The 26,551-nt window shown below is 33.7% G+C and overlaps 4 protein-coding genes across 4 annotated transcripts; 1 reads left to right on the forward strand and 3 right to left on the reverse strand.

The window, feature by feature from the left end:
* Positions 1–298: 298 nt before the first annotated feature.
* Positions 299–8,910, reverse strand: LOC108991082 (probable inactive purple acid phosphatase 27). Its single transcript, XM_018965222.2, has 13 exons — positions 8,355–8,910; positions 8,157–8,244; positions 3,281–3,547; positions 3,013–3,121; positions 2,742–2,856; positions 2,450–2,582; positions 2,128–2,315; positions 1,701–1,887; positions 1,534–1,601; positions 1,196–1,286; positions 901–1,089; positions 705–785; positions 299–616 (listed from the first exon to the last, which is right to left on the reverse strand). The coding sequence occupies exons 1-13, from the start codon at positions 8,699–8,701 to the stop codon at positions 560–562; spliced, it is 1,920 nt and encodes a 639-aa protein (XP_018820767.1). The 5' UTR covers positions 8,702–8,910; the 3' UTR covers positions 299–559.
* A 1,219-nt stretch (positions 8,911–10,129) lies between these two features.
* LOC108991081 (probable inactive purple acid phosphatase 27) lies at positions 10,130–17,876 on the reverse strand. The gene is made up of 13 exons (XM_018965221.2): positions 17,428–17,876; positions 17,146–17,236; positions 13,298–13,564; positions 13,104–13,212; positions 12,714–12,831; positions 12,235–12,367; positions 11,684–11,871; positions 11,374–11,560; positions 11,216–11,283; positions 11,020–11,110; positions 10,731–10,919; positions 10,531–10,611; positions 10,130–10,447 (listed from the first exon to the last, which is right to left on the reverse strand). The coding sequence occupies exons 1-13, from the start codon at positions 17,775–17,777 to the stop codon at positions 10,289–10,291; spliced, it is 2,031 nt and encodes a 676-aa protein (XP_018820766.2). The 5' UTR covers positions 17,778–17,876; the 3' UTR covers positions 10,130–10,288.
* Positions 17,877–22,621: 4,745 nt separating this feature from the next.
* Positions 22,622–25,720, forward strand: LOC109020246 (GRAS family protein TF80-like). The gene is made up of 2 exons (XM_019002666.2): positions 22,622–23,217; positions 24,076–25,720. The coding sequence occupies exon 2, from the start codon at positions 24,117–24,119 to the stop codon at positions 25,521–25,523; it is 1,407 nt and encodes a 468-aa protein (XP_018858211.1). The 5' UTR covers positions 22,622–23,217; positions 24,076–24,116; the 3' UTR covers positions 25,524–25,720.
* An 80-nt stretch (positions 25,721–25,800) lies between these two features.
* On the reverse strand, positions 25,801–26,430 carry LOC109020247 (dirigent protein 19-like). The gene has a single exon (XM_035684958.1). The coding sequence runs from the start codon at positions 26,428–26,430 to the stop codon at positions 26,095–26,097; it is 336 nt and encodes a 111-aa protein (XP_035540851.1). The 3' UTR covers positions 25,801–26,094.
* Between the last annotated feature and the right edge of the window lie 121 nt (positions 26,431–26,551).

Here is a 26,551-nt window from a genome sequence, read left to right on the forward strand (position 1 = left end):
CGGAACCTCCAACCTACTTATGGCAGAAAAAAACCTTCAAACATAAACAAGAACCATCTCTTCCTACCAAAAACTTTCCAAAACACATAGCAGAGTTTTGTTGCCATAGCTTTCAAGTAGGAAAAGATTTTAATTGCTTCTGCGCATTTCTTCAACTTTATGCTGCAAAACATTCTATAGGTTGTGACATATTTTTGTCTAAGCATACACTCTTTGTATCTTCTATTCCTCCGTATTCTCGATGGCTTTCTTTATTCTTTTTCTTTCTTTCTTTTTTTAATGAGCATAATGTCAATAATTTCCACCAAGTACTATGATATTGCATTATTTTTTCTTTGGTAAAGTCTATAAAAAAACAAGCCAAATGGTGCATGTATGGCTCTTGCTATGCCTAATTACAAAAACAAAAAGGCATTATAAAGAAAAAGAAACACATTATATTTGCTCAAAAGCCAAAAATTTATTACAGAAGTAAATGTACAAAAGAGATGCTCCAAAGATGATTTGGTGAGTCGGTAATTCATCTGTCTTTGTGATCCCAAATCTTTCCACAAGGACCTTATGCTTTAATGATGCGAAAGCTGTCCTCAACTTTCTTTGTATCTGAATTTACAAACTGCAAAAGTGAAGGAAATGAGTGAGACAAGTACTTGTATGCGTGCATGAAGGTAGATTCTTGCAGCTAGAAGTGCACCGATACTGACCTCTAAGTTTAACTCTTTTTTTGTTGCATGCCCTCTAAAATAACCAAACTGGGAAATCCTTGACAGACTCCAGCTTTCCACCTGATTCAATGTACATGAAGAAATTCACATGACAAATATATGCATCATTGTATATGCATGTGTGTTTTGAGAGGGCGGAGAGGAGTGTCGGACAGAGAGTCTGAGAATTACTTACATCATTTGGGAACTTGTCCAAGGAAAAGCCAGCCATACCAATAACTGCATGCAGTGGGGCACTATAATTGCTGTGATCATATGTATCAATTCCATTTCTATCCTTTTTAGGCATGGCCATGCAATTATTTTGGTAAACTGAGCAGGTTCTCTCATAATTATGAACATGGCCAAAGAGAGCCAGATCAACCTGTTTAAAAGCAACCAAAAGTGGCCAAGTTCATACTTTGTAAAGCTAGAGAAGAATATATTTCATATCGAAGATGGGATAACCAGTTAGTTCATAAGCAACTTACTTTGTTTTGTAACAGTAATGGTTCTACCTTCTTGATAAATTCTGGATCGACACTAAGTATACTGTTTGAGGAAGAATACATGGGTCTATGCCTGCAATTTACAGATCTTACAGTTTATTGTAATTTCGGAAATTTGGAGCATATGCATATAAACATAGATATTAACAAGATATGAAAACAGATTACTGGTATATACACATTTCAAGTCAAGAATGCAACAGCTAGAGCATAAACTATATATACTAAACAAGCACATGCCTGCAGAGAACATGCAGACAACCATAATCTATTAATCTGAAGAAACTCAGAACTCTTAATATGTAAGATTCAGTACTTACCCCGTGAAAATTAACCAAGGAGTTTTTGACCGATCCACGGAAGCCAGATCCTTTTTCATCCACCCATACTGAAAGAATTGCATATGTATGTATATATATGAAAGAAGGTGATATGAAATTTGATTGTGCAATAAAATGGGATCGAGACAGTATTTGGTTCATCAAACCTGCTCAGAATTTTCTGACCAATCATGCTCAGTAGACATCACTGTGAAGTGAACACTAGCTTGTTCTATGGAATACCATGGCTTATCCTTTGCTGGTGTTGGCATGGGAAAGTAAGTTTCATAAGGAATTCCACATTCACCTCCTGAGTCTGGAGTTATATATATTGATCCTGAGTCTATATAGTCCCTGATAAAGGAAGGAATGTGCACATATATCAGCAAAATGCTCACAGTTAGGACAGAAAATGGACTTAGGAATGTTTGCATGCGTCTGTTATATGTGTGTGTAAAGGTTTAAGATCTTAAAAAGCGAGATTTTATCAGTTTGCCTTCTACTTTTTGAGCCCTTCAAGAGATTTCACACAACTTTGTCAAGCATAACTCCCATTAACAGATTATAATTCAAGTATATAGGTGAAAGAGCTACCTCTCATGGTTTCCAATTGCCGTCATGTAAGAAACTCTTGATGCCACAGGGCTTATTTGGTGAAGAAAGAAATCCCATTCAACTAAAAAGCCAGTGGCATAGCTTATATCTCCAATGTGGAAGATCGAGTCTATCTGGTTAGAATCTACTTCATCGGCCATGGCTTTAATCACTGAGAGGGATCCCGGCTACAAATCACAAAATTAGAAATTAACCTGGTTAATTAGTACATGATCATCAGCTGTTATAATTTTTATAATACTCAATACATAGCTTGGTTCTAAACAACTACGAAAACTTGAAGGTTAAGTCCTCCTACTACCTGAATGTAATGCTCGGCAGAAGCATCACGAGGAGCCTTTCCCATATCGCCAAATGCTAAAAACTTGAGTTCATCTGATCCACCAGCAGGTGGAGTTCGAAATTGGGTTTGTTTACTCCAACCAGCTGAGTCGCTGCATGCAGTATTAATGTTTTAAATAAATAGAAATGGTGACCGTATGTAAATGAGTGCTAGCATGATGAAAAAAAATGGTGAAGAATATATAGAATTTTCCTTCATAAAATTATTATATACTATTAGTAGTTGGAAAAAAGAAGCTGGATGTCCAAACCTCCCGTATCTGTAAGAGAAGGTGCTCGAGGGCTTAAGTCCTGTCATAACTGCAGAATGAATGAACCCAGGATCATGCCACCCGAAGTCCTTGGCTGGACTCTCTAAAGCTGAGCCTAATCATGTCAATTTCACAACAAACCAGCAAAATCTAAGTAGAAGATAGAGGAAAGAAAAGAGCTAGGCACACAATTACACACACACACACACACACACACACACATTAATCCTAATGTTTGTGGCCAGAAGTGGAAACAAAAGTAGGGACTCACTGCACATATTAGCTTGTGAGAATGTAGTAACTACAGATGTCTGCGTTTTTCCATCTCCATATTGTACTTGTTGAGGTTTCTTATCCCCACTTACCCATGTTACTCTCATCTGCAATACAAGTGGTACTCATCATGTAATTAAGTCATGTTAAGATTAATGAGAATATCAACCAACATTATTGTGTTTAATTTTTCTAATTTTTTTTTTAAATCCATATATATACATGATATATATGCATGGTGCTTAGTTAATATATAACGTACGTACCGATGTTCCAGTTGAATCTATGCTTGAGATATGTCCATATAAAGGCTGGTTTGGATTGGCAAAATTGATAGGTCTGGACTTGGTTAAAACACAAGGAGTCAAAAATCCCCCTCCAAACAATACGAATTCGATGTCGGTTCTGATGTTGATAACATGAAATGTTAAAGTACCACTGCAAGTGTAGGATAAACATACGCCCTTTTTGTATTTCTTGCATTCCTTCTTCTTGCAACTTAGATAGTCGGCATCTTTTCTCATGTACATTGCCTGCGCGCAGCATATATATTCATGCATTTTCACACTACCATATATATATATATATGGACTATATGGACTATATATAAGAACGAACGTCGAAGTACGTACGTACTACTTCAATTACTTAAAAGAACCACGCAAGCCAAGTATCATAAATTTGTTTATGCTGATCTTCCTATACGTCCCTGTACATATATATGTTAATGTTGTTTGAAGAATCGATAGGAGGAGGCTGATCATGCATGAATAAAAGAAGCAATACAAGGGAAAAAAATTAAATTAGGCTTAATTTCTTGCCCGTGGAGATGATAAGAAGATAATTTTGGTTATAAGACAAATAAAATATTCTTTACATTTATTTGTTATTGGACCCATTATATATTATATATGCGATGTTGTTCGTACGTATAAATTACTATATATATATATATATGCAATATTCTCTTGCATATATAAACTACATACATCAATATATATAATATTTATCTATAATTAGAAAGAGGTTATAATAATATCATAATTTTATTTAGAAGGGACATAAAGATGGAGATTTGAATCTCATCTTTGAGTTATTTTTTATATTTTAATTGAAGTTTATAGTGACAAAATGATAGACACATGAAGTAGATTTTATGTCATTTACAGTACTTATCCGATCCGAAAATTTTTATAGAATATTAAATACTCAATAAATATTATAAAATTCAAATTATTGAATACTTAGTATGCGGATATATATATCCCTCTATCCAAAAACTCTAAGGCCTAGTTTGGATAAATAGATGATTTCATCTCGACTCATCTCATGATTTCATCTCCGTATCTAAAGTTTCAAATACCACAAACATTTTTTAATTTCAAATCTTCTGATTTTTTAATTTAATTATTACCTAATTATTACAATGTTCCTAAACTTCTAAACAAAACATAAAAACAATTCAACTTTTTTAAATTCTAAAATAAAAATTATATTATTATAGCAATATTTTAATTTTATAATATTTTTATTCAACTTTTTCTCTCTTATTTTTTAAAATCCCATAAAATATTTTAATTAAAACAATTTCTACCTCATCTCAACACAATTTAAATATTTCATTACTATTTACAAATTATTTCAATTCATTTCATCTTAATTTATTATCCAAAAACAATTAGAGTCATGACTCTGTATCTTTTTATTTTAGTGGAGGAAATTTTATCTAGAATGGTTAAAAGGCAGGTGGAACTGGACAAGATTACACCATTTTATCATTCTAGATGAGCTGGTTAAAAGGCAAGTGGAACTGGACAAGATTACACCATTTTATCATTCTAGATGAGCTCCTATTATTTCACATCTTCTATATGCAGATGATATAGTGATTTTCGTGAATGGCAGAAAGGCATCGCTAAGGTATGTTTCGAAGGTGTTGAAGAAATATGAAGAAAGGTCGATCGGGTCAAGTGGTTAACAAGAAAAAAAATCTTCTATTTGTTTTTCTAAGCATATTACCACTTCTCGTCATCGAATGCTAATTCGGATGACTGGTTTTAGTGAGAGAAGTCTTCCTTTTTATTATTTGGGGGTTCCCATAATTTCTGGAAGGTTACCTTACGTACATTTTGAAGGGTTGCTGAATAAAGTGAGTGATCGGTTAGAGGGATGGAAGACTCGTCTTCTGTCTAGCAGAGCGCGGCTACTTCTATTAAAACATGTTTTGCAAAGTCTTCCTTTACAATATTACTTGTCGATCTTGCAAACTCCTAAGGTTGTGCTTGACAAATTGAAGAGATATATGAGTATATTTTTCTGAGGTGTATGTGGTGGTAAGCCGAAAAAAAAATGGAGGGCTTGGGATGATTTATGTAGACCTGTGTTAGAGGGTGGCGTGGGTCTTCAAAAATTATAGGAAATGCAAGTTTTGTTGCACATGAAGTTGACTTAGAATCTTCTCCAATGAAAATCGACTTGGGCTTCGTTTTTTCTTTCTAAATATGTGGGTAATCAGCATATTTCTATGGTTGATTCTATAAAGGGATCAAAGTTTTGGAAAATGCTTTTGTCTCATCTTCCTTGAGTTACTCATTTTTCTAAGTAGAAGGTGAGGGAAGGAAATGTGTCATTTTGGAAAGATAAATGGCTCACTGATTGTCCGGTTATTGCTCATCATTTTGTTAGCGAACTGCCAGAGATATTGTTGTCAGATTGCAAAACAGAAAATGGATGGAATGTTGAGATATTTGATCATTTGGTGGGAATTGAAAAAACTGATCAAATTTTGGATGAGTTGGGCAGGGTTAAACCTGGTAAAGATATTCTTATTCGGCTGCCAAATTCTCAAGAGAGTTTCTCAACTCATAGTGCATGGGAAGGTAAACGGGTTTGTTCTCCTAAAATTCCTTGGATGAAATGGGTGTGGCACCCATCTTTGTCGGGTAAAATGTCGATTATTGTGTGGAAGGCCTGGTATGGTTGTCTTTCAGTTGATGATCGTATAAGGAGAGCGAGTATTTACATGGTATCCAAATGTGATTGGATACCATTATAACTTGGAAACAAATGATAGAATCCTGATAGAGGAGAGCCAACAATTCACACAGTGACCAATTGATTGGAATTCTTCTTTCCATTATAACTTGGAGGCTTTGGTGGCGACGATGTAAAGCTAGAATGGAGGGGGTTCATGAATCGGTTCAGGCTGTTTGGAACTCAATCAAATACTGGTTGGCTATTGCAGGTGAAAAATTAAAAGAGTCTATCCAGTTTTAACTGTAGAGATGAAGAGATATTGAAGGTTTTAAATTTGTCATTTAAGCATAAAAAGTCAAAGCCTCTTCGGATTGTAAAATGGTCTCCTCCTCCCAGGGAATCAAGGGTTGGGTTAAACTCAATGTGGATGGAAGCTCCCTGGGGAATCCAGGGGAAGCTCCCTAGGGAATCCAGGGCTTCAGGTGCGGGTGGAGTAATTCGGGATCATTGTGGAAATTTGATTTCTGGTTTTTCTATGTCAATTGGTGTGCAGTCTAATAATATTGTAGAATTTATGGCTTTACTGCAAGGTCTCCGAACTGTGAGATTTTTGGGTTTGAAAAATGTGAAAATTGAGATGGACTCTATGTTGGTGATTGATTGACTAAGTAAGAATATATGTGGCCTCTGGTACTTGGAGGATTATTGGAAGGAATTACTTCATCTGATAAATGGTCTCCGCTTACGGATTTGACATATTTATCGAGAGTGTAATTTCTTGAGTTGTGCGAGACTCGATGCTTCAGGGGTTTGCAAGGTCTGGCATCAAAGCTCTAAGTTCACTTCAAATATCAAAGGTCTTTTTAGATTGGATAAGGGGGATGTTTATGCATTTGGTCCCAAGGACCCTGTATAGCGGTCTCTGTTTTACTTGGTTTATGTCTTTTTCTATTCAAAAAATCTTCACAACCTCCTAAAATTCCACACTTCACATTATTTTTAATTTTTATTATCTTTTTCTTTTATTAAATATTTATTCTATGAATAATGAATAAAAAATTTGAAATAATTTAAAAAAAATAAACTCAAAAAAAAATTTAAAAAAATATTAAAAATTTAAAAAATTTAGAAAAGTGTGGAGTGTGGAGTGTGGAGTGTGGTGGAGGTTGTGTAGCAATGCACTTTTCTATTTATGTGGGTATTGGTTGGAAGGTCATGTTCTTTATTTGTTCACGCGGCCTGACCTCATCTTTTATTTTTATTTAAAAAAAAAAAAAAAAGAATTAGAGGCATGGCTCAGAATCTCAGATCATATATGATTAAGCTAAATGCGTAAAGTCACGGCCACATTGGGAACAGCCACAGCCACACGTACTTTGTCATACGTGAACGTTATGACTTCGTTATGAATGTTATGTGGCCACCGCCTAATTATTTATGCAGTTTCGGCTCTACGACTGTATATGCCCCAACTACCCCTCCCATAATTAATAGGAAAATACTATTTTCACAGAAAATTATTACTGAAATCTTCTACCGAATTGCATTTTATTTTTAATAAATTTTTTTTAATTTAATAATTAAGAAAATATTTTTAAATAAATTTATAATTTTTTTGTATTTTTTAAAAATGTTTAAAAAAATGATAAAAAAAAAACATTTGCCTTTCGATAAAAGATTTCGGTAACAATCTTATGTGGGTGTAGTAGTTTCCTAATTAATATTCACACACATATAATTAATTTATTTTATTATAAAATTAATTGATTTTTCTCCATATACAAAAAAAACATTCATCGTGTACACTGCATGGCCAATGCTCTAAATATATTGCCATAAAGAGAATATTATATATTTGGAAATTAAACAAATTACCTGGACACGTTGCCATACAGTGAAAATACAAAATCACAATTAATATTAAAATTTTAGATATTGTATGTCATGAAGTCACACCAAACTTGAGGGCACGTCCAGCTCCATAATATAATTCAAATTTCATGTATAGATAAGGCATGCTAATGATGCTGTTTCATCCCTTCATTTTATTTTTATTTCAGTAATATATATATATAATTAAAATAATTAATCCTCGAAGAAACAAATCAAAATATAGCATAATTTGATTGGTTATCATGATCATGATCATCATGTTTAATTACGTACCTTGACAGGATAATGACAGAGTAGAGGAAGACTGCTAAGATCACCTGTTTGTAAATAAAAACCCTCGTTGAATGGACAACTTTCCACACTGCATACACATTTATGTAGAGAAAGATCATCAGAAGCAATAAGAAAATTTAGGCAAGCAAATTAAAACATAAAAAAATCAGAGATCCAGCTAGGAATTAATTTATATACCTAGCATGAGAAGGTGAGATCATGGCGACCCAATCATTCCCCGACGGATTCGAAACTCCGGTAACAGTAACCGTGAGATATTGTTCATCCGAAAGGTTGGAATTCAAACTGACATTAATTTGCAGGAGAGGGCTAGTGTTGGGGCATTGGGCTAATGTTCTTCTGTTTAATAGCCGAAACTCTGATATTGCTGTGTGGTTTCGGTGCATGGCCGTTGAGTCGATGTACATAGGATGCAAGGACGACGATAAACAAGGAGAAGAGGAGACAACCAACATAATGAACAATATCATGATTAGGAGTCTGCAGGCCGAAACCCTTGATGAAGAACTGATCAAAGGTTCCATGATCAGAGAATTAATAACTATACCGGCCGGCCAGGAGAAAACAAGTAGTAGTGTTTGGCAGCAAAGAAAGTTTTTTTTTCTGTAATGTTGGTTGAGAGATGATTTATGAGAATGATAGAGATTAGAGAAGATCGAACTTTAGGGTTGGGAAACAATAATGTGTGAAAGGATCCAATATATATGGAGAATATGCAGATAGCTAGGATCGATCGATGCCTTGTAATTATGCCGATACTACGTAGGAAGCTTTGGTTTCTTGACGTAACATCGTTGGTTAACTTGGTTGCGCGTTGATACTATTGAGGTTGCTAACTGTCCATTTCTGTCTTCATCTCCTTATCCTAATCATTGTCTAATTTTATTCTTTTCAATAATTATTTTCATTTTCCACAAACTCATGAGAAATTTAAATTTATAAAAGAATCTTAAAGTTTAGGTTTTTTTCAAATATCTCATATCATGTACGTCAACAGTGTACGATATCAGTTGATCATGAGAAATTACTCATAACTGATCTATACAACGATGCAGTAGATCAACAGTCGAACGACTATTAGTTTTAGGAATAAATAAATATTTTGGCCACAAACAAATTTTATAAAATTAAATTTTAAAAAATGACGTGATTTGATCATGTGTTATATCAAATTGTAAAATTATGAATTTATTTTTATAAAAAAAAAAATTAATGACGTGGCACTTCTCTAGACAAAAATGTAGCATTATATAATTCATGATGCAAAGAACAAATATTTTATAAATCTCCAAGCTAGGATGTAAACAGATAAAATTATATTACAATATAGTTCCAAAATTTCGCATCCGAACGTTTTGATTAACATATAATAATAAACACACCTTTTTACCATGAATTGTCAGCTATACCGTGAAAGTGACGCAAGCAAAGTTAAAGCTACGTATACGTTGAGGAACTCCTTTTTTTTTCATATATAAATACTTTAAAGATTGCAACAATGATAAAATAATAATAATAATAAAAAATAACGTAGACAGATAATTATGAGAAAGAAAAAGAAAATTTGAAGGCACTTGAAGTAGCTGCAGACAACTTCATTAATTAGAGAAGAATGAAAGAATCTTGAAATTAAAACGTGTATATATATATATATATATGTATATATATATTCTTGAATATATATTTTATTGTCTTGATCTTGTACTAATGGCTGGTCAGGATAGGTTTGGGGGGTGAGATGAGAATTTTGTGTTTTGTTTTGAAGTTTAAAATATTAAATTTTAATATTATTATTGTTTTAAGATTTGAAAAAAGTGTAATGATGAGATGAGAAAATATGAGAATTTTATATTTTGTTTGAGGTCCCAAACTTGCCCTTAGCATTTGTTTGAGGTCCAATTTGTCTTTCTACATGAGCATTTTGCTCCAAAGCATTTGTTTTCCTGTTTGACTTCGGCCAGCCATAATTATACCCATAATTTTCATGAATTAATGCATTGTGTTTATCAGCTCAAATTCATGAATTCCCACAAGAGATGAGGACTCTTTTGTTTTATTGCACTTAATGTATGAGATGGATCAGAGAGAGATCAGACAGAAAGAAAAAGGTACTACAACTCTGATCTGTCTGTGGCTCTGTCTCTCTCGACCTCGTCTGCCGCTATCCCCCGGAAGCCAGTCATAATTTGCGAGACATCTACATATTCGGCACTTTGCTTTTTAAGAATGCGGAATCTGTCCTCAACTTCCATCGTGGCTGCATTCACAAACTGCATGCAACATTGATGATCAATACCAAGTTTCGTTTCTGAGGCTAGCGAATTGCGCTGCTATGAACTTTGAGCATACAAACCTCGAAGCTGATCTCTTCCCTTGTTGCGTGCCCTCTAACATACCCAAATTTAGAAATCCTGCGTAAACTCCAACTGTTCCCCTGTCCAAAACCAACAAAATTAATGATATCAAAAGTAGTAGTACTACAGCCTATGACTATGACATGCAAAGAACATACTTGGGAAAAGAGGGAGATCAGATGGGGATCTAGCTACTTACATCGTTTGTGAAGTTGTCCAAGGTGAAGCCGGCCATGCCAATAACTGCCTGCACTGGGGCACTGTAATTGCTGTTATCATAAGTGGCGCCGCCATTTTCATCTGTTGTAGGCATGGCCTTGCATTTTCCATCATAAATTGCACAACTTCTCTCATAATTGTGAACGTGCCCAAAGAGAGACAGATCAACCTGGATATATATTGTACGTGTTCATAACACTGCATCATGTGGTACAATGCAACCAAAGATGAACAAACTGATAACAATTCATCAAGCCATAGAAGCTTACCTTGTTTTCAAGTAGTAATGGTTCTACAGCTTCCACAAATTTCTTATCCACACTAAAGATTCCATCTGTTGAAGTATACATGGGTCTGTGCCTGCATTGGCAAATTTTTATGCTAATTTACCACTGGAAAATTTACTTTGCAATTAAAATGAGACAACTTAATGATAAAAATTGCCCAGAAAGTTTAATTACTTGCCCCATAAAAATTAACCAAGGAGTTTTTGATCGATCAATGGAGGCCATATCATTTCTCATCCATTCATACTGTAGAAGTACAAAAATTAAGAGAGATACGAATATGGTTAAGAAATCTCAATTAATTATAAAGGAAATCAGTAACTCGTTTCATCTTACCTGCTCAGAATTTTCTGACCAGTCATGCTCGGTTGAAATTATTGTGAAATGAACGCTTGCTTGTTCTATGGAATACCATGGCTTATCCTTTGCTTGGGTTGGCATTGGAAAATAAGTCTCATAAGGAACTCCGCATTCTCCACCTGAATCAGTAGTAATATATACTGACCCTGAGTCTGGATAATCCCTGAAAAATACAGAGAAAAAAAAAACATTCATTACTATTTCAACTGACATTATGCAAGTATCTGCATTAATAACAACAAATAATTTGAAGAAAACTGGATCGAGAAAAAAAATTGCTACGTACCTTTCGTGGTTTCCAACAGCAGTCATGTAAGAGACTTGGGAAGCAATTGGGCTTATAAGTTGAAGAAAAAAATCCCACTCAACCAAGCATCCAGTGGAGTAACTCAGGTCTCCAATATGAAAGATGGAGTCAAATTTTCCAGAATTTACTTCATCAGTCAAAGCACCAATCACTGCGAGGGATCCTGGCTATAAATAATCAAAAGTACCGGCGTTACATCCCAGTTGTATCAGTTTATATTTTCTTTAATTTAATTCACTTGCAAACGAAAAGTAGAAAAGTTGAGATTTTGGAACTACTAGAGATCACTTGCATCACTGAAACTACTATATATATCTTTATATATATATATATATACACACACACACACACACGAGTTGTAAAGATATTGGTGATTGTATATTGCTGGAAAATATATTCCTTTAAGCAGAGGCTTTGGATTTCTTGAATCTTGTGTCCACAACAAGGAAGTGGTGAAAATCTGCCAAATTGTCTCCTGAGTGCAGTTTTTGATGTACCACATGAATCCTTGTTAATAAAAGGCCTCTTACTTGTATGTAGTGTTCAACAGAAGCATCAAGAGGAGCCTTTCCCATGTCACCATATACGAGAAAATTCAGTTCATCTGATCCTCCAGCAGGCGGAGTCTTGAACTGGAATTGATCACTCCAGCCAACGGAATCACTTTGAATAACCAAAAAAAAAAATCGCATTGTTATACTTTGCTTAATTTAAAAAACTATTAAAACTAAAATTTTGTGGTGTTTTTATAAGGTAAATAATATAAAATTATTTTTTCCCAATTTTTTTTTTTAAATTTACCACCAAATTCAATTTTCTGTTCCGTCAGATTTCACGATAAAAAAATTTGTTAAAAGTAGTGTGCTATGAAGTTCATATATAGAGCCATGTAGTACTCTTAAGTTCATTCTCCTCTGTTTTCTGATCGGTTACATGCAGATAGTGCAAATCTGTGTGTTTTGAACAGAAAAGAATCTGAAACAACAGCGAATATTCTTAGATGTTATACCTTCCATATCTGTAGGAGAAGGTGCTTGAAGGCCGAAGGCCAGTCATTACCGCTGAATGAATGAATCCTGGGTCATGCCACCCGAAGTCCTTGGCTGGACTTGGTACAGCAGAACGACCTACCCATTTCACCATTAAGCAGTAAGTATTAAGCAGAAGATGTAAATTAATTGTTACAAGCTGATGGTATCATTATTAAAAGCTGTGCATGCTTTACGACTTGGTTCGACACGTAAAATATTTAATTAAAGTCAAGATTTATATCATGTTAGCTATCAATCATGTTCAAATAAAGCAGCTTAACATAATGAAAAGACATAAATTGAATCATTTATAAGAATTGACATCATATGTGAAAAAGAAATTGTGATGGGTACGTAGGGTAACTCACTCTTCATATCATCTTGTGAAAATGTTGTAACTTGTGATATCTGTGTTTTTCCATCCCCATGTTGTACTTGTTGTGGGGCCTTATCGCCACTAACCCATGTTAATCTCATCTGCAACACCAATATACTAGCAAGCTAGTGTTTATAACCTCGATGTTTGCTTTTTTTAGTGTAAATGAATATGTTGTTTGCTTACTGAGGTTCCGGTTGAATCTATGCTTGAAAGATGTCCATATAAAGGCTGGTTTGGATTAGCAAAATTGAGAGGGTTTGACCTGGTTAAAACACAAGGTGTCTCGAATCCACCAGCAAAGAACACGAACTCAATGTCTGTTCTGATATTAATAACATGAAACCTCAAGGAACCACTGCAAGTGCTTTTTACGCATTTCCCATGCTTGTATTTCTTGCATTCCTTCTTTGTGCAGTTGATATAGTCTGGGTCGTTGCTCATGTACTGCGCCTGCATATATGCATATATATTATATAAATTTAAAAAGAGAATTACATGATCATGCTATTCATCATCCTTTTTATATATTAGCATTCTATTTTAAAATGAGATTAATCTTTCCACTGATCATATTTTCAATAGCGTAAATTCAAATAGAGTTAATTAGAAAGAATAAATATAGATAGAAGTTACTATTGGGAGCATCTATTTTACACACATGATGTGGCATCATCTAGATTATACATCTCCTCAAGTGAGTGTTGGAAACAATCAATTAGAAGCAGTCACGCAGTGAATGTAAAATATACACTGTTATAATGACTTCTCTCTAACATTACTCAATTAAAAATATTGTCTAGATCTCTTTGAATTATTGTCACTGACAAGTGACAACCATATTAATGTTATTGGAAGAGGTTTACTCTCCTCCTCTTCTCGGGGGCCCCACAGCTTGGCCCCAAGCCTAACTTCATGAAGCCTTAAGGCTCATTTGTTACATAAGTCTAATTTCATCTAATTTAATTTTAACTAATTATATTATTACTATTCATAAATCATCTCATCTCATCTCATCTCATCTAACTATCCAAACGGAATCCAAATTCATAACACGGCCTACAAATAGGATAAAATGTTTACCGTCCTAAAATCTCGAGTGAGTCATTATCTGGCAAACAAAATTCAGAAAGCCATCTTATCATTTGAATTTGAAATGGTAGATTAGGTAGTTACCTATTCAAATAGAAGGCATTGTGAGTTCTATTTATATCAGCCCAGGTACAAACTAGACATATTCTTCTATACCCTATGAGAAATTCTTATGATTCTATGACTTAAGCATCGGAGATATTCCCACAAAGCCTCCCAAGACCTATTTCTTTTTGGTTAAAGGTGATTGCGTGAGAAGTGTTGTGAAATACATTCATAACAGTTATAAAACTTATGACAAAGTAATGACTGTGCCAAAATTTTTTTTTTTTTCCTTGTGGGCACTGTACGCTACGTGGATAGAGCATATATAGAGTAGAGTTCCTTCCAAAACAACCGCTGAATTTTTGCTTCATTCCAAGTTGGACGATCCAATATTAATAGTCCGGTTGATTAATATATAGAGCCAGATTATTTTATGCCAAAAAAAATGGAAAAATACGATTATCTGAAAAGAAAAACAAATTAATATGCAAATTGACTATTATAACTAGGCTATTTTAGTGCCACAATTAGGTGATTAGTGTCATTAAAGAGCTGGCTAGCTATAATTAAGCTGCCACAGACGTGACAAATCTAGCTAGCTAGGTAGCTCATACCCAAAACCCAAGAAAACAAATAAGGCTGCCAGCTTAATTATGCAGATAATTAGGCTCAGTGCTTGGTCCAAGTTATAACTTAATTAATTCCATTTATTCAACTAATTCACCCAAAAACTTAATATTCTATATATACCAGCTTGCAAAATTAAATTTCATTGACATTTAATTATGATATTACGTACAAGCATGCTAATTGCATTAAGATTCTTAATTTTGATGAAGTACTCCTCATGATCATGCTATATCTATTAATTATTATATCTATTCGTCTTAATAATTATATTCAGTATTAATTTAGTATATTCTATAGATAATTATATGATCTAGAATATATATATATATATCTATATATATAAAGTGTGTATGAGATGGAAATTCTTGTTTTAACATTTTTTTTTCCGTTAATTAATGGCTTGTTGTGCATTAATATATATTGTGCGTGCGTGTGCATCATGGCTTTGCAGGGAAAGTATAAAAAATAAAAAAATATATATAACTCTATTAAAAAAAATGATAATTCCAAAATGCAGAATGTATTTCTTTGGACATTTAGAATGAAATACTATTAATTAAAACTTTTAAACATTTTAATATATATTTATATCTTTTCAAAGTTTTTAATACAATTTTGAAGATCGTTTGGTTAAAGCACTGCAATAAAATAAAATGAGATAAAATTATTAGAGTATCTGACTATCTAAATCATGAATTTCACAACTTAGTAATCAAAAGTACTAAAATTTTATAAACAGAACCACAACAATAAAATATCTTCAACGAAGTTATATAGTTATCCAGCAAAATATAATACAAAGTCAAAATATATAGAAAAAAAAAGAGAAATAAATCTCATTTGACCCAAAACATGCCATTAAATACCATCATCTTTATGATGTAAACTCAATTATTTTGTTAAAGTACTGATTGTAGTAGTTAATTTATTTGTTAGAGTTCCTTTGTAATATTCTATTAATTATATTACTTATATAAAAATTGAAGTAATGTCTTCTAAACTATATATGCCATCAACTATTTTTACAAATTTTATAAAAAAATATATTATTTTTATAAAATAACTGTTTAATCTAATTAAATAAACGTGTTTTGCGCATTATTTTGACATAATATATATATATATATATTTATATATGTCTTTAATTTATTATTTTTACATGGTCCCCGTGGGCTGTGGGGAGTCTGGGACCATGCATGGCATGCACTACGCAAATTTATTATTTTTACATGGTCCCCGTGGGTTATGGGGAGTCTGGGACCATGCATGGCATGCATACTGCGTAGTGCCATATAAATATATAATTTTAGCCAAAAACTGGTTAAAATATAATTTTGGTAATTGAACAATTTATTCTAATTTCTTAAAAATGTACGTATTTAATCCCTTATTTTGGCACCCCTCTCCAAAATCTTTAATTAATTTGAGTTTCGGATAATATATATATATATATATATATCATAGTGGGATAACGATCGATATATATATATATATGAATTCTGATTGAGCTAGCTAGCTACAGCATTTAATTAATATATTAATTTTAATTTATTATAAAGCATATAATTAGAGAATTGAAGAATATTTAGAAAAGAATACGAAGAATTTAATATGGTTTGACCTTAAGCCGCCCTTGCGTGCACTACCATGATAACAGCTAGCTAGCTACTTAATTCCTGTAACTATTAATTAGCTATTTTACATAATTTTGTCTAAAGTAATATAATATATAGGAATATATATATATAAACAAAAGAAAAGAATAAATTCGATCGTTCCAATTATAAATTAAGAAAAAAGAAATTAATTAATTAGAGAAAATATCCTAATTAATTTAGTGAGAAAATGATAATACTACAGATCTAAACTTGGAGCTATATACGAAATTACCAAACAATACATATTTTCCAAAATATATTTTTGCAGTAAAAAGTGAAAAACGAAAAAAAAGTCCGCAAACTCATGTATGAGGATTAATTACTTGACAGCTGGCATGCTACGCACGTTTTAAATATCTCTACATTGATTTTGACAATCATATTTGTCGTATTAATTTGTTTACTGTTCTATTCCTTTCATCTCTTTTTATTTCATCTTATTATTATCATCTTTTTTAATTTTTAAATAAATTAATTAAATAAAATAAAAAATTCAACTTTTTTAAATCTCAAAATAAAAATAATATTTTTAATAATATTTTATTTAACTTTTTAATTTTAATCTCAACTCATTTAATCTATTTTCCAAAAACAACGTTAAGTTCGTACCTTCACGGGATAATGGCACAGCAGCGGAAGTTTGCTCAGATCACCAGTCTCTGCATAAAGAAGCTCATTTGCAGGACATCTTGAAACGTCGCTGCAGCATTAATTTGTATCGAAGAGGTAAGAGGCCGGAAGAAAACAGAAACATGCATGAGTCAGTCATTGACGTACATTTGATAAAAATAATAACATGACAACATTAATGAAAAGAACGTATAAAATAATTCAACTTTGAATAATATATATATATATATATATGTGTGTGTGTGTATGCAATACTCTTACTTTGAATTCTTAACAGGTGAAATCATAGCAACCCAATCGTCCTTCTGAGGAACAAAAACTCCACTAACCGTGACTGTCACATTCTCTTCATCCGCAAGGTTGGAATCGGGAGTAACATTTATTTGGAGAAAAGGGTTTGGGTCAGGACATTCTGATAGTATTCTTCTCGTTAGTACCCGAAAGTCGGAGATGAAAGTGTGATGACGGTGTTGTTCAGTAGAGTTGACAATGGAAGGAGGCAAAGACCATGAAAAGCAAGGAGAGGAAGAAGAGAGAAAGAAAACGAGTAGGATGGAAGTTTTCAAATCCCAGGAAGAAGAAGATGAATGAGGAGCTCCCTTGAGAGACATTTGAATGCAGCTTGTGTTTATTCTAAATTCTCTGGTTCTGTTTCTTTAGTCTGATTTGGTTGTAAGATACAGAGAAAACTTTAGGTTATGGCTTGCATGTGTTAGGTGAAGGACTAGAATGTGGCTAAGGATCCAATACATGTGGAAGACAAGGAGTGCATGAATTTCACATGTGGAGTTAATTGATTTGTCACGTTAAGACTAGGGCTGATATCGGTCCGGTCCGGTCCGGTCCGGTCTTGGGCCATAATGTGGACCGGACCGGACCTATTCGGTCTACATTTTCTCTACCCTGGACCGGACCGACTCACATATAGGTCCGGTCCGGTCCGGTCCATTTCGGTCCGGTCCGGTCCAGGGTCGGTCCAGTCGGTCTGGACATGCCTAAAATGGGCCATTCAGCCCATCTAAATGTGATTTTTTTTTTTGTCCAATTTCAATTATTTTCGGCCCATTTCAAATTTGGTATATTTTTTTAACTAAAACTATTTAAAAAACTTGATTTTGAAAAATACAATGATTAAAAAAAAGTTAAAAGTTAAAACTAATCTATATAAAATAAAAAAAATCCAAAAAAAAAAATAATAATAATACAGATTTTGCCAAGGATTGCTACCCACTGATTTTGTATGTTAATATATATGGAGTATCAACAAAAAATAATAATAATACAGATTTTGCCAAGGATTACTATACTAATACTATATATTATATAATAATACATTAGTAATTTAGTACTAGACTATTAGTATATTTTTTTCTAATACCATATTAGAGTCTATTACTATACTAATACTATATATTATATAATAATACATTAATACTATAGACTATAGTATTAGTTATTATCAAATATAATATAAGAGTTATCTATATAATAGATTAATAGTATTAGTAATTTAGTATAGATTAATACATTAGTAATTTAGTACTAGAAGTAGACTATTAGTATATTTTTTTCTAATACCATATTAGAGTCTATTACTATACTAATACTATTATACTATATATTATATAATAATACATTAGTAATTTAGTACTAGACTATTAGTATATTTTTTTCTAATACCATATTAGAGTCTATTACTATACTAATACTATATATTATATAATAATACATTAATACTATAAACTTATAGTGATTAGTTATTATCAATCATGATCAATATAAGTTATAACTTATAACTATATAATAGATTAATAGTATTAGTATTGGACTATTAGTAATATAGTATAGGCTATAGCTATATGTTAGTAATATACTAATATTAGTTATAGTGATTTAGTATAAGTTATAACTATATTACTATAACTATAAGTCTATAAGTCTATAACTATTAACTATTGTCTTAGACTCTTACTCTATGTTAGACTATTACTAATTTACTAATATACTATTAGTATATATTTTTATTAATACCATATTAGATTTTAGAGTCTAGAAGTAGACTCTAGACTATTAATATAATACTTGTATTAGTATAAATATTAATAATTTAGTATTACTATAAAATTATAAATATTACTATTAGTATAAACTTATAAATGTGTATTAGTTAATAATTACTTAATGATGAATTAGTGATAGGATTAGGTTAATTAGTCAAATGAAAATTATATACTTAATATATATAAATTATTAAATTATATATATATATTTAATTCGGTCCGGTCCGGTCCGAAAACCAGCCGAACCGTGGACCGGACCGAATTAATTCGGTCCTCTTATTTTTGGACCGGACCGGACCGGAACAACTCTCGGTCCGGTCCGGTCCGGACCGAATTGGCCGGTCCGGTCGGTTTTCCCGGTCCGGACCGCCCGATTATCACCCCTAGTTAAGACTGTTGGCTCTATTGGTCAGTCGTGTCTTTGTCACACTTCTGTTTCTTTTATAGTATTTTTTGTTCATGTTTATGTAAATTGTTTGCAGTATATACTCAATAAATATTTTAAAGCATATATACTTTATGTATTGGTCTCTCTTTCATTTGATATTCTTGAATTTGGATAAGAACATAATAAATCTTAAATCATCGAGATATTGTCTTTGACTTGTTGGGAAGTTATATTATGCTTTTTTTCATCGAGCTAAATGCAAAACCAGGGGTTTTAACTTTTAATTTGCTCAGTTTGCATGGGGATCCCTTCAGTTTAGATGGGTTTGCATCGGCTTCAGTTTTGGACAGAACGTGGGCCAGTTGAAGACCATTCCCCTTTTACGTGGGCTTTTATGTGGGCTTTTGAAAACAGCACCAAACACTTCGAATAGGCTAAAATAGCTGATTAATACCATTATTCAAGCTCGAAATTTTCTTTTCTTTTTTTTATTTTTTATTTTTTTAAAAAAAAGAGAACCTGACTCCAATTTTATTGATAAATTCTTATTTATGACAGATAAATATTTTATACAAAAAGAGCAAGGTGATTACAACATCTGAAAATTTAAAATCAAGCTCTTCAGAAAACAGAAAAATCATTATTAAAAATACGAAAAGAAGTTAAGAATATCAAAACTAATGCAAAAAGTCCAACCAAAGTTAAAAAAAATAGAAGAAAAACTTACATGATTGCCCAAAGCACCATGATTAACGAGAGACTATGTGCTAAAGTATTCATTTTTCTGTAAATATGATGTAACTTCAATTATATGAAGCGTGTAGCTCAAAGATGTTAGAAGTTTACTATGGAAAGGTCACTTTTTCTTTTCTTCTTTTTGACAATTTCCAAGCAAAAACTCACACCCAAAACACATCCCAAATCTCGATTTGACATCAGAAATTATCTTATTTTTCGACAATTCCAACCCCGTGACCATGTCCCCACAAAGAGATCAAAAATAAGACTACAGTTCGATTATTACCACCACTCATTGTCCCCTTTTACAAATCCTTATCTTCTTGTCAAACAAATGCTCGTTTCTCGAACCCCAAACAACATTTAGCTGCAGCGATACGGAAAAAATTCACCTACAATCAAGTTAGAAATCCATATACAAAATCTCGCAAATATATATTTGTGGGTCCTCCATGATTTTGTTCTTGACCCATTAATCTTTCCTGAATTTTGAGGATTTTTCATAGCGAAGTTTTTGTTCCCTGAAAATCCATGTCTGGTCACTAACCTACAAAATGGTGTCTCCTTGAAAACACCCACACTAAGCATTGTTAGGGTCGATTGCAATTTTCAGGTAACGTACAAGACAAAGAAGCTATGTATCTTTCGCTGCTAAAAGCCAATATGCTGATCTCTAAAGTAAGAAGCTGATCTAAGGATATACTATTTGAATCAACAACTGCTTATGTTTACAACATAAGCTTTCTCTTTCAATGACGATATCTGTACCTTGGAAACACCTACTGCCTCAAGTTGGACCTGTTCTTTTGTTGTAATCACTTCTTAAAACTGACAAATTCCCCACACCAGACCCAAAGAGAGAGAGAAGGAAAAGCCAAGAAAAAACAGAGAGAGAGAGAGAGAGAGAATATGTAAATTTTTCATCAAACTTGAGGTGGTGAAGGTAAGATTCGGGGCGGCAGCGATGAGTCAGAGACATTTACAGAGTCTTCGACCCATCAATTTCCTCCAATATTAAGTTTTAGACATTGGGTTTAGAATTAAGATATGTTAATAAGAAGGGGAAAAATGTTAAATGATTGCCTTATAAATTTTTTTGGCGTGAAATGATAGTTATAGTCGTGAGTGTGTAAGTACTGTATAATTATTTTATAAAAAATAATATATATAAGATTCACATAAAAAAATAATAATTTTTTTAATAATAAATCTTATTATTTTTAAAATAATTATATGATAAATACGTATAATAGTACTCAACATACTCAAGAATCCAACAAAAGGTTCCTTACAATATTGTAATGATTACATGATGACTTTATAGTCCAGTATTGTTTCCCCACACGTTTATTCAATCAATTAGTTAATAACCTCCTAGTTTGTTATTAGAACAAATGAAAAAGATGAACCGAAAATTTCTCTCGTATTGGTGTCTCGAAAAGTATATTTTATTTTATTTTTATGTATTTTTTTAATCATCAAAAATATTTTAAAAAATAATAAAAAATTCATAACATTATAAAACAAAATACTTCTTTAATCACTAAATAAAAAAATAATAATTTCGAGACACCAATTCGGAACGTTTAACATTTATGAAAGAAAAAAATGAATCACTTCATTGTTTAATGATATATTGTGGTTTCATGTCTAGGGAAGATGCTTAGGATTTGATCATTCATTGGGAGGAAGAGATTTTTCATTCAATTATAAACCATTTCACTATAAGTAAACTTATTAGATGAGATAAGAGATATTTAGCATCAAACATGTTTAAGTACTAACCTAGTGGCTTCAAGACTCCAACTATAATTAATGATGCAGAACTCTGTTGATACTTATTGATATTCTCTCATAACTAAGTCTTGATGTCTAAATCCTTTGTAAAAAAATATTATTATTCTGGATCTTAAAGTTTTGTTATTCTCAATCATACTCGTTGATATCAGTATCATTTAAAATTTGTCACATATATATGTGTTCTAAGATTGCAAAATATAAGATGAGAATTAACACTTCCACTTAAAAATAGAAAAGGAAAAGAAAAGGAAAACTTCAATTGGGGCCATTGTGTTTTGGTAGCAAACGGCCTTAAAAAGATAAAGAAGTATTGAAGGAGTGGAGCTCAAGCCAAGTACCCAAAGTATTCCACACCTATAGTTAATGCTTCCATCGACTTTTTGGCATTTTCCAGAGCTGGCTTGTCTCTTTGTCCAAAAGCAAGAAGAAAGTACCCAGTGGATGGTCTTTGGCTTTGAAAATAATCCAAACAATGGTTTTGGAGGCACTTGGAAGCCTTTCCTTGCAATCACCACTACCCACTAAGCAACAAATAAGGATGCTGTCTTCTTTTGTTAGGGCATTTTTGGATTGGTGCTGTGCTTGAAAATGATACCCAGTTTGGCCAGCTCTTATTCCCATCCACTTCGCTTACTGACAAAATTCAACCTAGAGAGAGAAACAAACAAAGTTTACTCAAAGAGAAAATCTAGAAAGAAAGAGACGGGGGAGAGAGAGAATGGGAGAGAGCGGGTTCTGTTACCTCTGTATTTCAGAAAATACCATATTCCTCTGATTCTACCAAGGAAAAACAAATTGATGACGACAAAAGCAACCTCTTGTTTTGTCACACGCAGCCATGGAAAAATCCTTTAACACATGACCTTTAATTCCAATACCCACTTTGCATCAAAACCCTGCATAAATCTGATACCCTCTTTGATGGATTAAGAGATTGAGTGAGTCGGCAAGCTTTGAAATTTTCTCGGGGGTTTTCTGGGATTTTGATCAATTTGAAAACCCAGTTGGGAACTTAATTAAAGGTGGTGGTGTACTTGAACAGTTCTCAAGGAGGAACGTTTTCTGGTAATTTCTCCTATTTCTGTTTCATGAGTCTGATCCCTTTGACGAATTCTGGAAAATAATACACCTTCCCGCTGGAGGATGCCTTTGATTTTTGTATACTAGGTGAAATTTTCTTACATTCTGACATGGTTTGTTTGCTGGGAAAATGAAATTGTTGGAATATAACATAAATGAGGTTTCCAATTCCATTTTTGGAGTATTTTGGTATCTAGAAAGCATTATGTGTCAGTCGAGTGGGCCTTGCTTGTTAACGATTTGGTTTTGCTCTGTCCATCTTTCTACTTTTTGTTCTTCCGTAACTTCAAGTGCAGTTTTGGCTTACTATGTTGAGCTTGATATATAGCTTCAGAACAATTGAAGCATAAAATGCAGGCAACAAACATGATTTATCTTTTCTGGCATGATCAGCGGAAAATTTGGTTTTCTGTTCCTCTGCCTCTTTAAAATTTATTTTAGTTTTTGATTCTTTTTCGTGGTCAATCTCTGATACTGTTAAGATATTGGAAGATGAAGTTCCTTTTTTCTTGAAATTGTATTATGATTCTATAAGTAATTCGAAATCCAAATATGCTCTGTTCAGCTATCTGAATGTTGGAAAGAAATTATGGGATAAAGAATTCAGATTACGGTCTTGATCTGATCTGTTGTTTTCGGAAAAGATCGTTTAATACATACATACATATATAGAATCATAAAACATGGATTCTAATTAGCATTCTTTAATTACCTTTAAAAAAAATCTAAAGCATTGATTCTTCTTCCCATCAGCTTTCCCAGTAATCAAAAGGTGCAGTGTAATATTCCAGCATTAATATTAATTCCCTTTAGTCTCATTCTAGCTATTTCCAAATGCTTCAGATTTTCCATTCCAATTGCTCGGAACTTGCTCGTAGTTATTTATGGCTGGAACGTTTCAAGAGGATGGATCTTCTTTAAATTCTTCACCCCTCTTTCCATGGATGTCACTATCTCCTGGGTCCGGATCACCATATGCCTGGCTCAAGGAGCTGAAAACTGAGGAGAGGGGTTTGTACTTGATACAGCTTCTTCAAGCCTGTGCTTACCATGTGGCTGCTGGTAGTATTGAGAATGCTGATATTGGCCTTGAGCATAGTTCCCATCTTGCCTCTGCCGATGGCAATGCAATGCAGCGAATTGCTGCATACTTCGCTGAGGCACTTGCTGATAGGATGCTTAAAGCCTCACGGCCTGGCCTGCATAAAGCTCTCAATTCAACAAAAATATCATCTCTGTCTGAGAAGGTTTTTGTTCAAAAACTCTTCTTCGAGCTCTGTCCGTTCCTAAAGGTTGCATATGTGATCACAAATCAAGCGATTATAGAAGCTATGGAGGGGGAGAAGATGGTTCATATTATTGACTTATATTCATTTGAACCAGCCCAGTGGATTGATTTTCTTCAGACAATAAGTGCAAGGCCAGAAGGCCCACCCCATTTGAGAATTACAGGAATTCATGAACATAAAGAGGTATTGGAGCAAATGGCTCTTCGGTTGACTGTAGAAGCCGAAAGGTTGGACATCCCGTTTCGATTCATTCCTATATTGAGCAAATTAGAGGATCTTGATCTTGAAAGTTTAGGGGTAAAGACAGGAGAAGCACTTGCTGTCAGCTCTGTACTTCAACTACATTCTCTTTTGGCTGCTGATGAGGAAGTCCTCAGAAGGAACTCTCCATCGTTATCGAAGAGCCTGCCCAAAGTTTTCCATCTGGACCAGAGGACTTTACGAGAGTTCCTTGAGAAGGATCCGATCAATGTGTACATGGCCAGTCCTGATTCTGCCTCCACATCATCCCCATATTCTCCAAGTGCTTCCCCAAGAATGAGGACCTTTCTAAATTCGCTTTGGGCGCTCTCCCCAAAACTAATGGTAGTGACTGAACAGGAAGCAAACCACAATGGTTTTACTTTAATGGAGAGGGCTATTGGAGCATTGCATTTCTATGCTGCTCTCTTTGATAGTTTGGAGTCTACTGTGTCAAGATTACCGATAGAGCGACAAAAGATTGAGAAGACACTTTTTGGAGAGGAAATTAAAAACATCATAGCATGTGAGGGAGCAGAGAGAAAGGAGAGGCACGAAAAACTTGAGAAATGGATTGCGAGGCTTGAGTCGGCCCGTTTCGGGAGGGTGCCTTTTAGCTATCACAGTAGGTTGCAGGTGAGTAGACTTTTGAAGAGCTATGGTGATAATGGGTACAATATCAAAGATGAGAATGACTGTTTGGTTATCTGCTGGAACGAGAGGCCCCTCTTTTCGGTATCAGCCTGGAGATTCAGAAGGTGACACTGAGATTAGTTGCTATGTTGGGACTGACTGTTTTTTTTCTTCTTGTTCCTTTTTTATTGGCAAGTGCCGTTTCTTCTACTGCTTCATGCTCTCTTCTCGTTTTCTTTTGCGTATAAAGGGATGTTAAGTTTTCAGTCTTCTGCGACTGCATACTGACGGAATGGAATCGAGAACTTCATTCTATGTTCCAAAAATTCTGTTGTTTTTTTTTGGTTTTAGTTTCCTTTGTATAAGTTGATATTTTGTATATTATGGCCGAAACCATGTTCTGAAGAAATATATGGATGCTCTCTCTCTCTCTCTCACGCGCGCGCTCGCGCACACAAATGGAACTTGGGTTTAGGAATAAAAGTACTTGTATCATTTGCTGCTTGATTTAGCTTACTCTAGACTTGGAGAAATTACAGTAATCTGATGATTGAAAAAACGCCTCTAGGCTGGGCACGACTCGGAAGAACAGAACAAGAACGGGAACTCCAATAAATGCTTCAAGCTAACTGGAATTTTCAGAAATGCAAGACGGATACATTGTATTCAACCACAGCATCCCCAGATTTTGGATTGAAACTTACTGTCTGACCGTATCAAGAACGGGATTCCGCCCCAGAATGCTAAAGGCACTCCCATTGTAAATACCTTCTAAAAAGGAGAAATTTATCACCATAAGCAACCCACTGTCATGTTGAGAAGCCAAAGCATACATTCCCTGAGCTCTTCCCACAAGCTTTGAACCTGGTTCTAGTCCTTCAGTCAATGGGTCCTCTATCATATAAGTAGCACCAGAGCCACCAACTGACCTGTTTGGTGGCGTGATAATCCTAACCGCAGTTGGGTTCTTGCCGTCTAAGATGTCATGGAAATAGAAGTGCAAGTGGGTCATTTTCTCCATGCGTTTTGTATACATGGTTATGGGGGATTGCTGTGAGAACACTCCAAAACTGGTGGGGAATGAAGTGGAGAAGAGGATGAGATAAAGAGTAACGGATAGAGTGAGAAGATCAGAAGTCATTTTGCATCAGTTTTCA

This window comes from Juglans regia, chromosome 14 (genome assembly GCF_001411555.2).
Source record: "Juglans regia cultivar Chandler chromosome 14, Walnut 2.0, whole genome shotgun sequence".
In the NCBI taxonomy this organism is placed as follows: domain Eukaryota; kingdom Viridiplantae; phylum Streptophyta; class Magnoliopsida; order Fagales; family Juglandaceae; genus Juglans; species Juglans regia.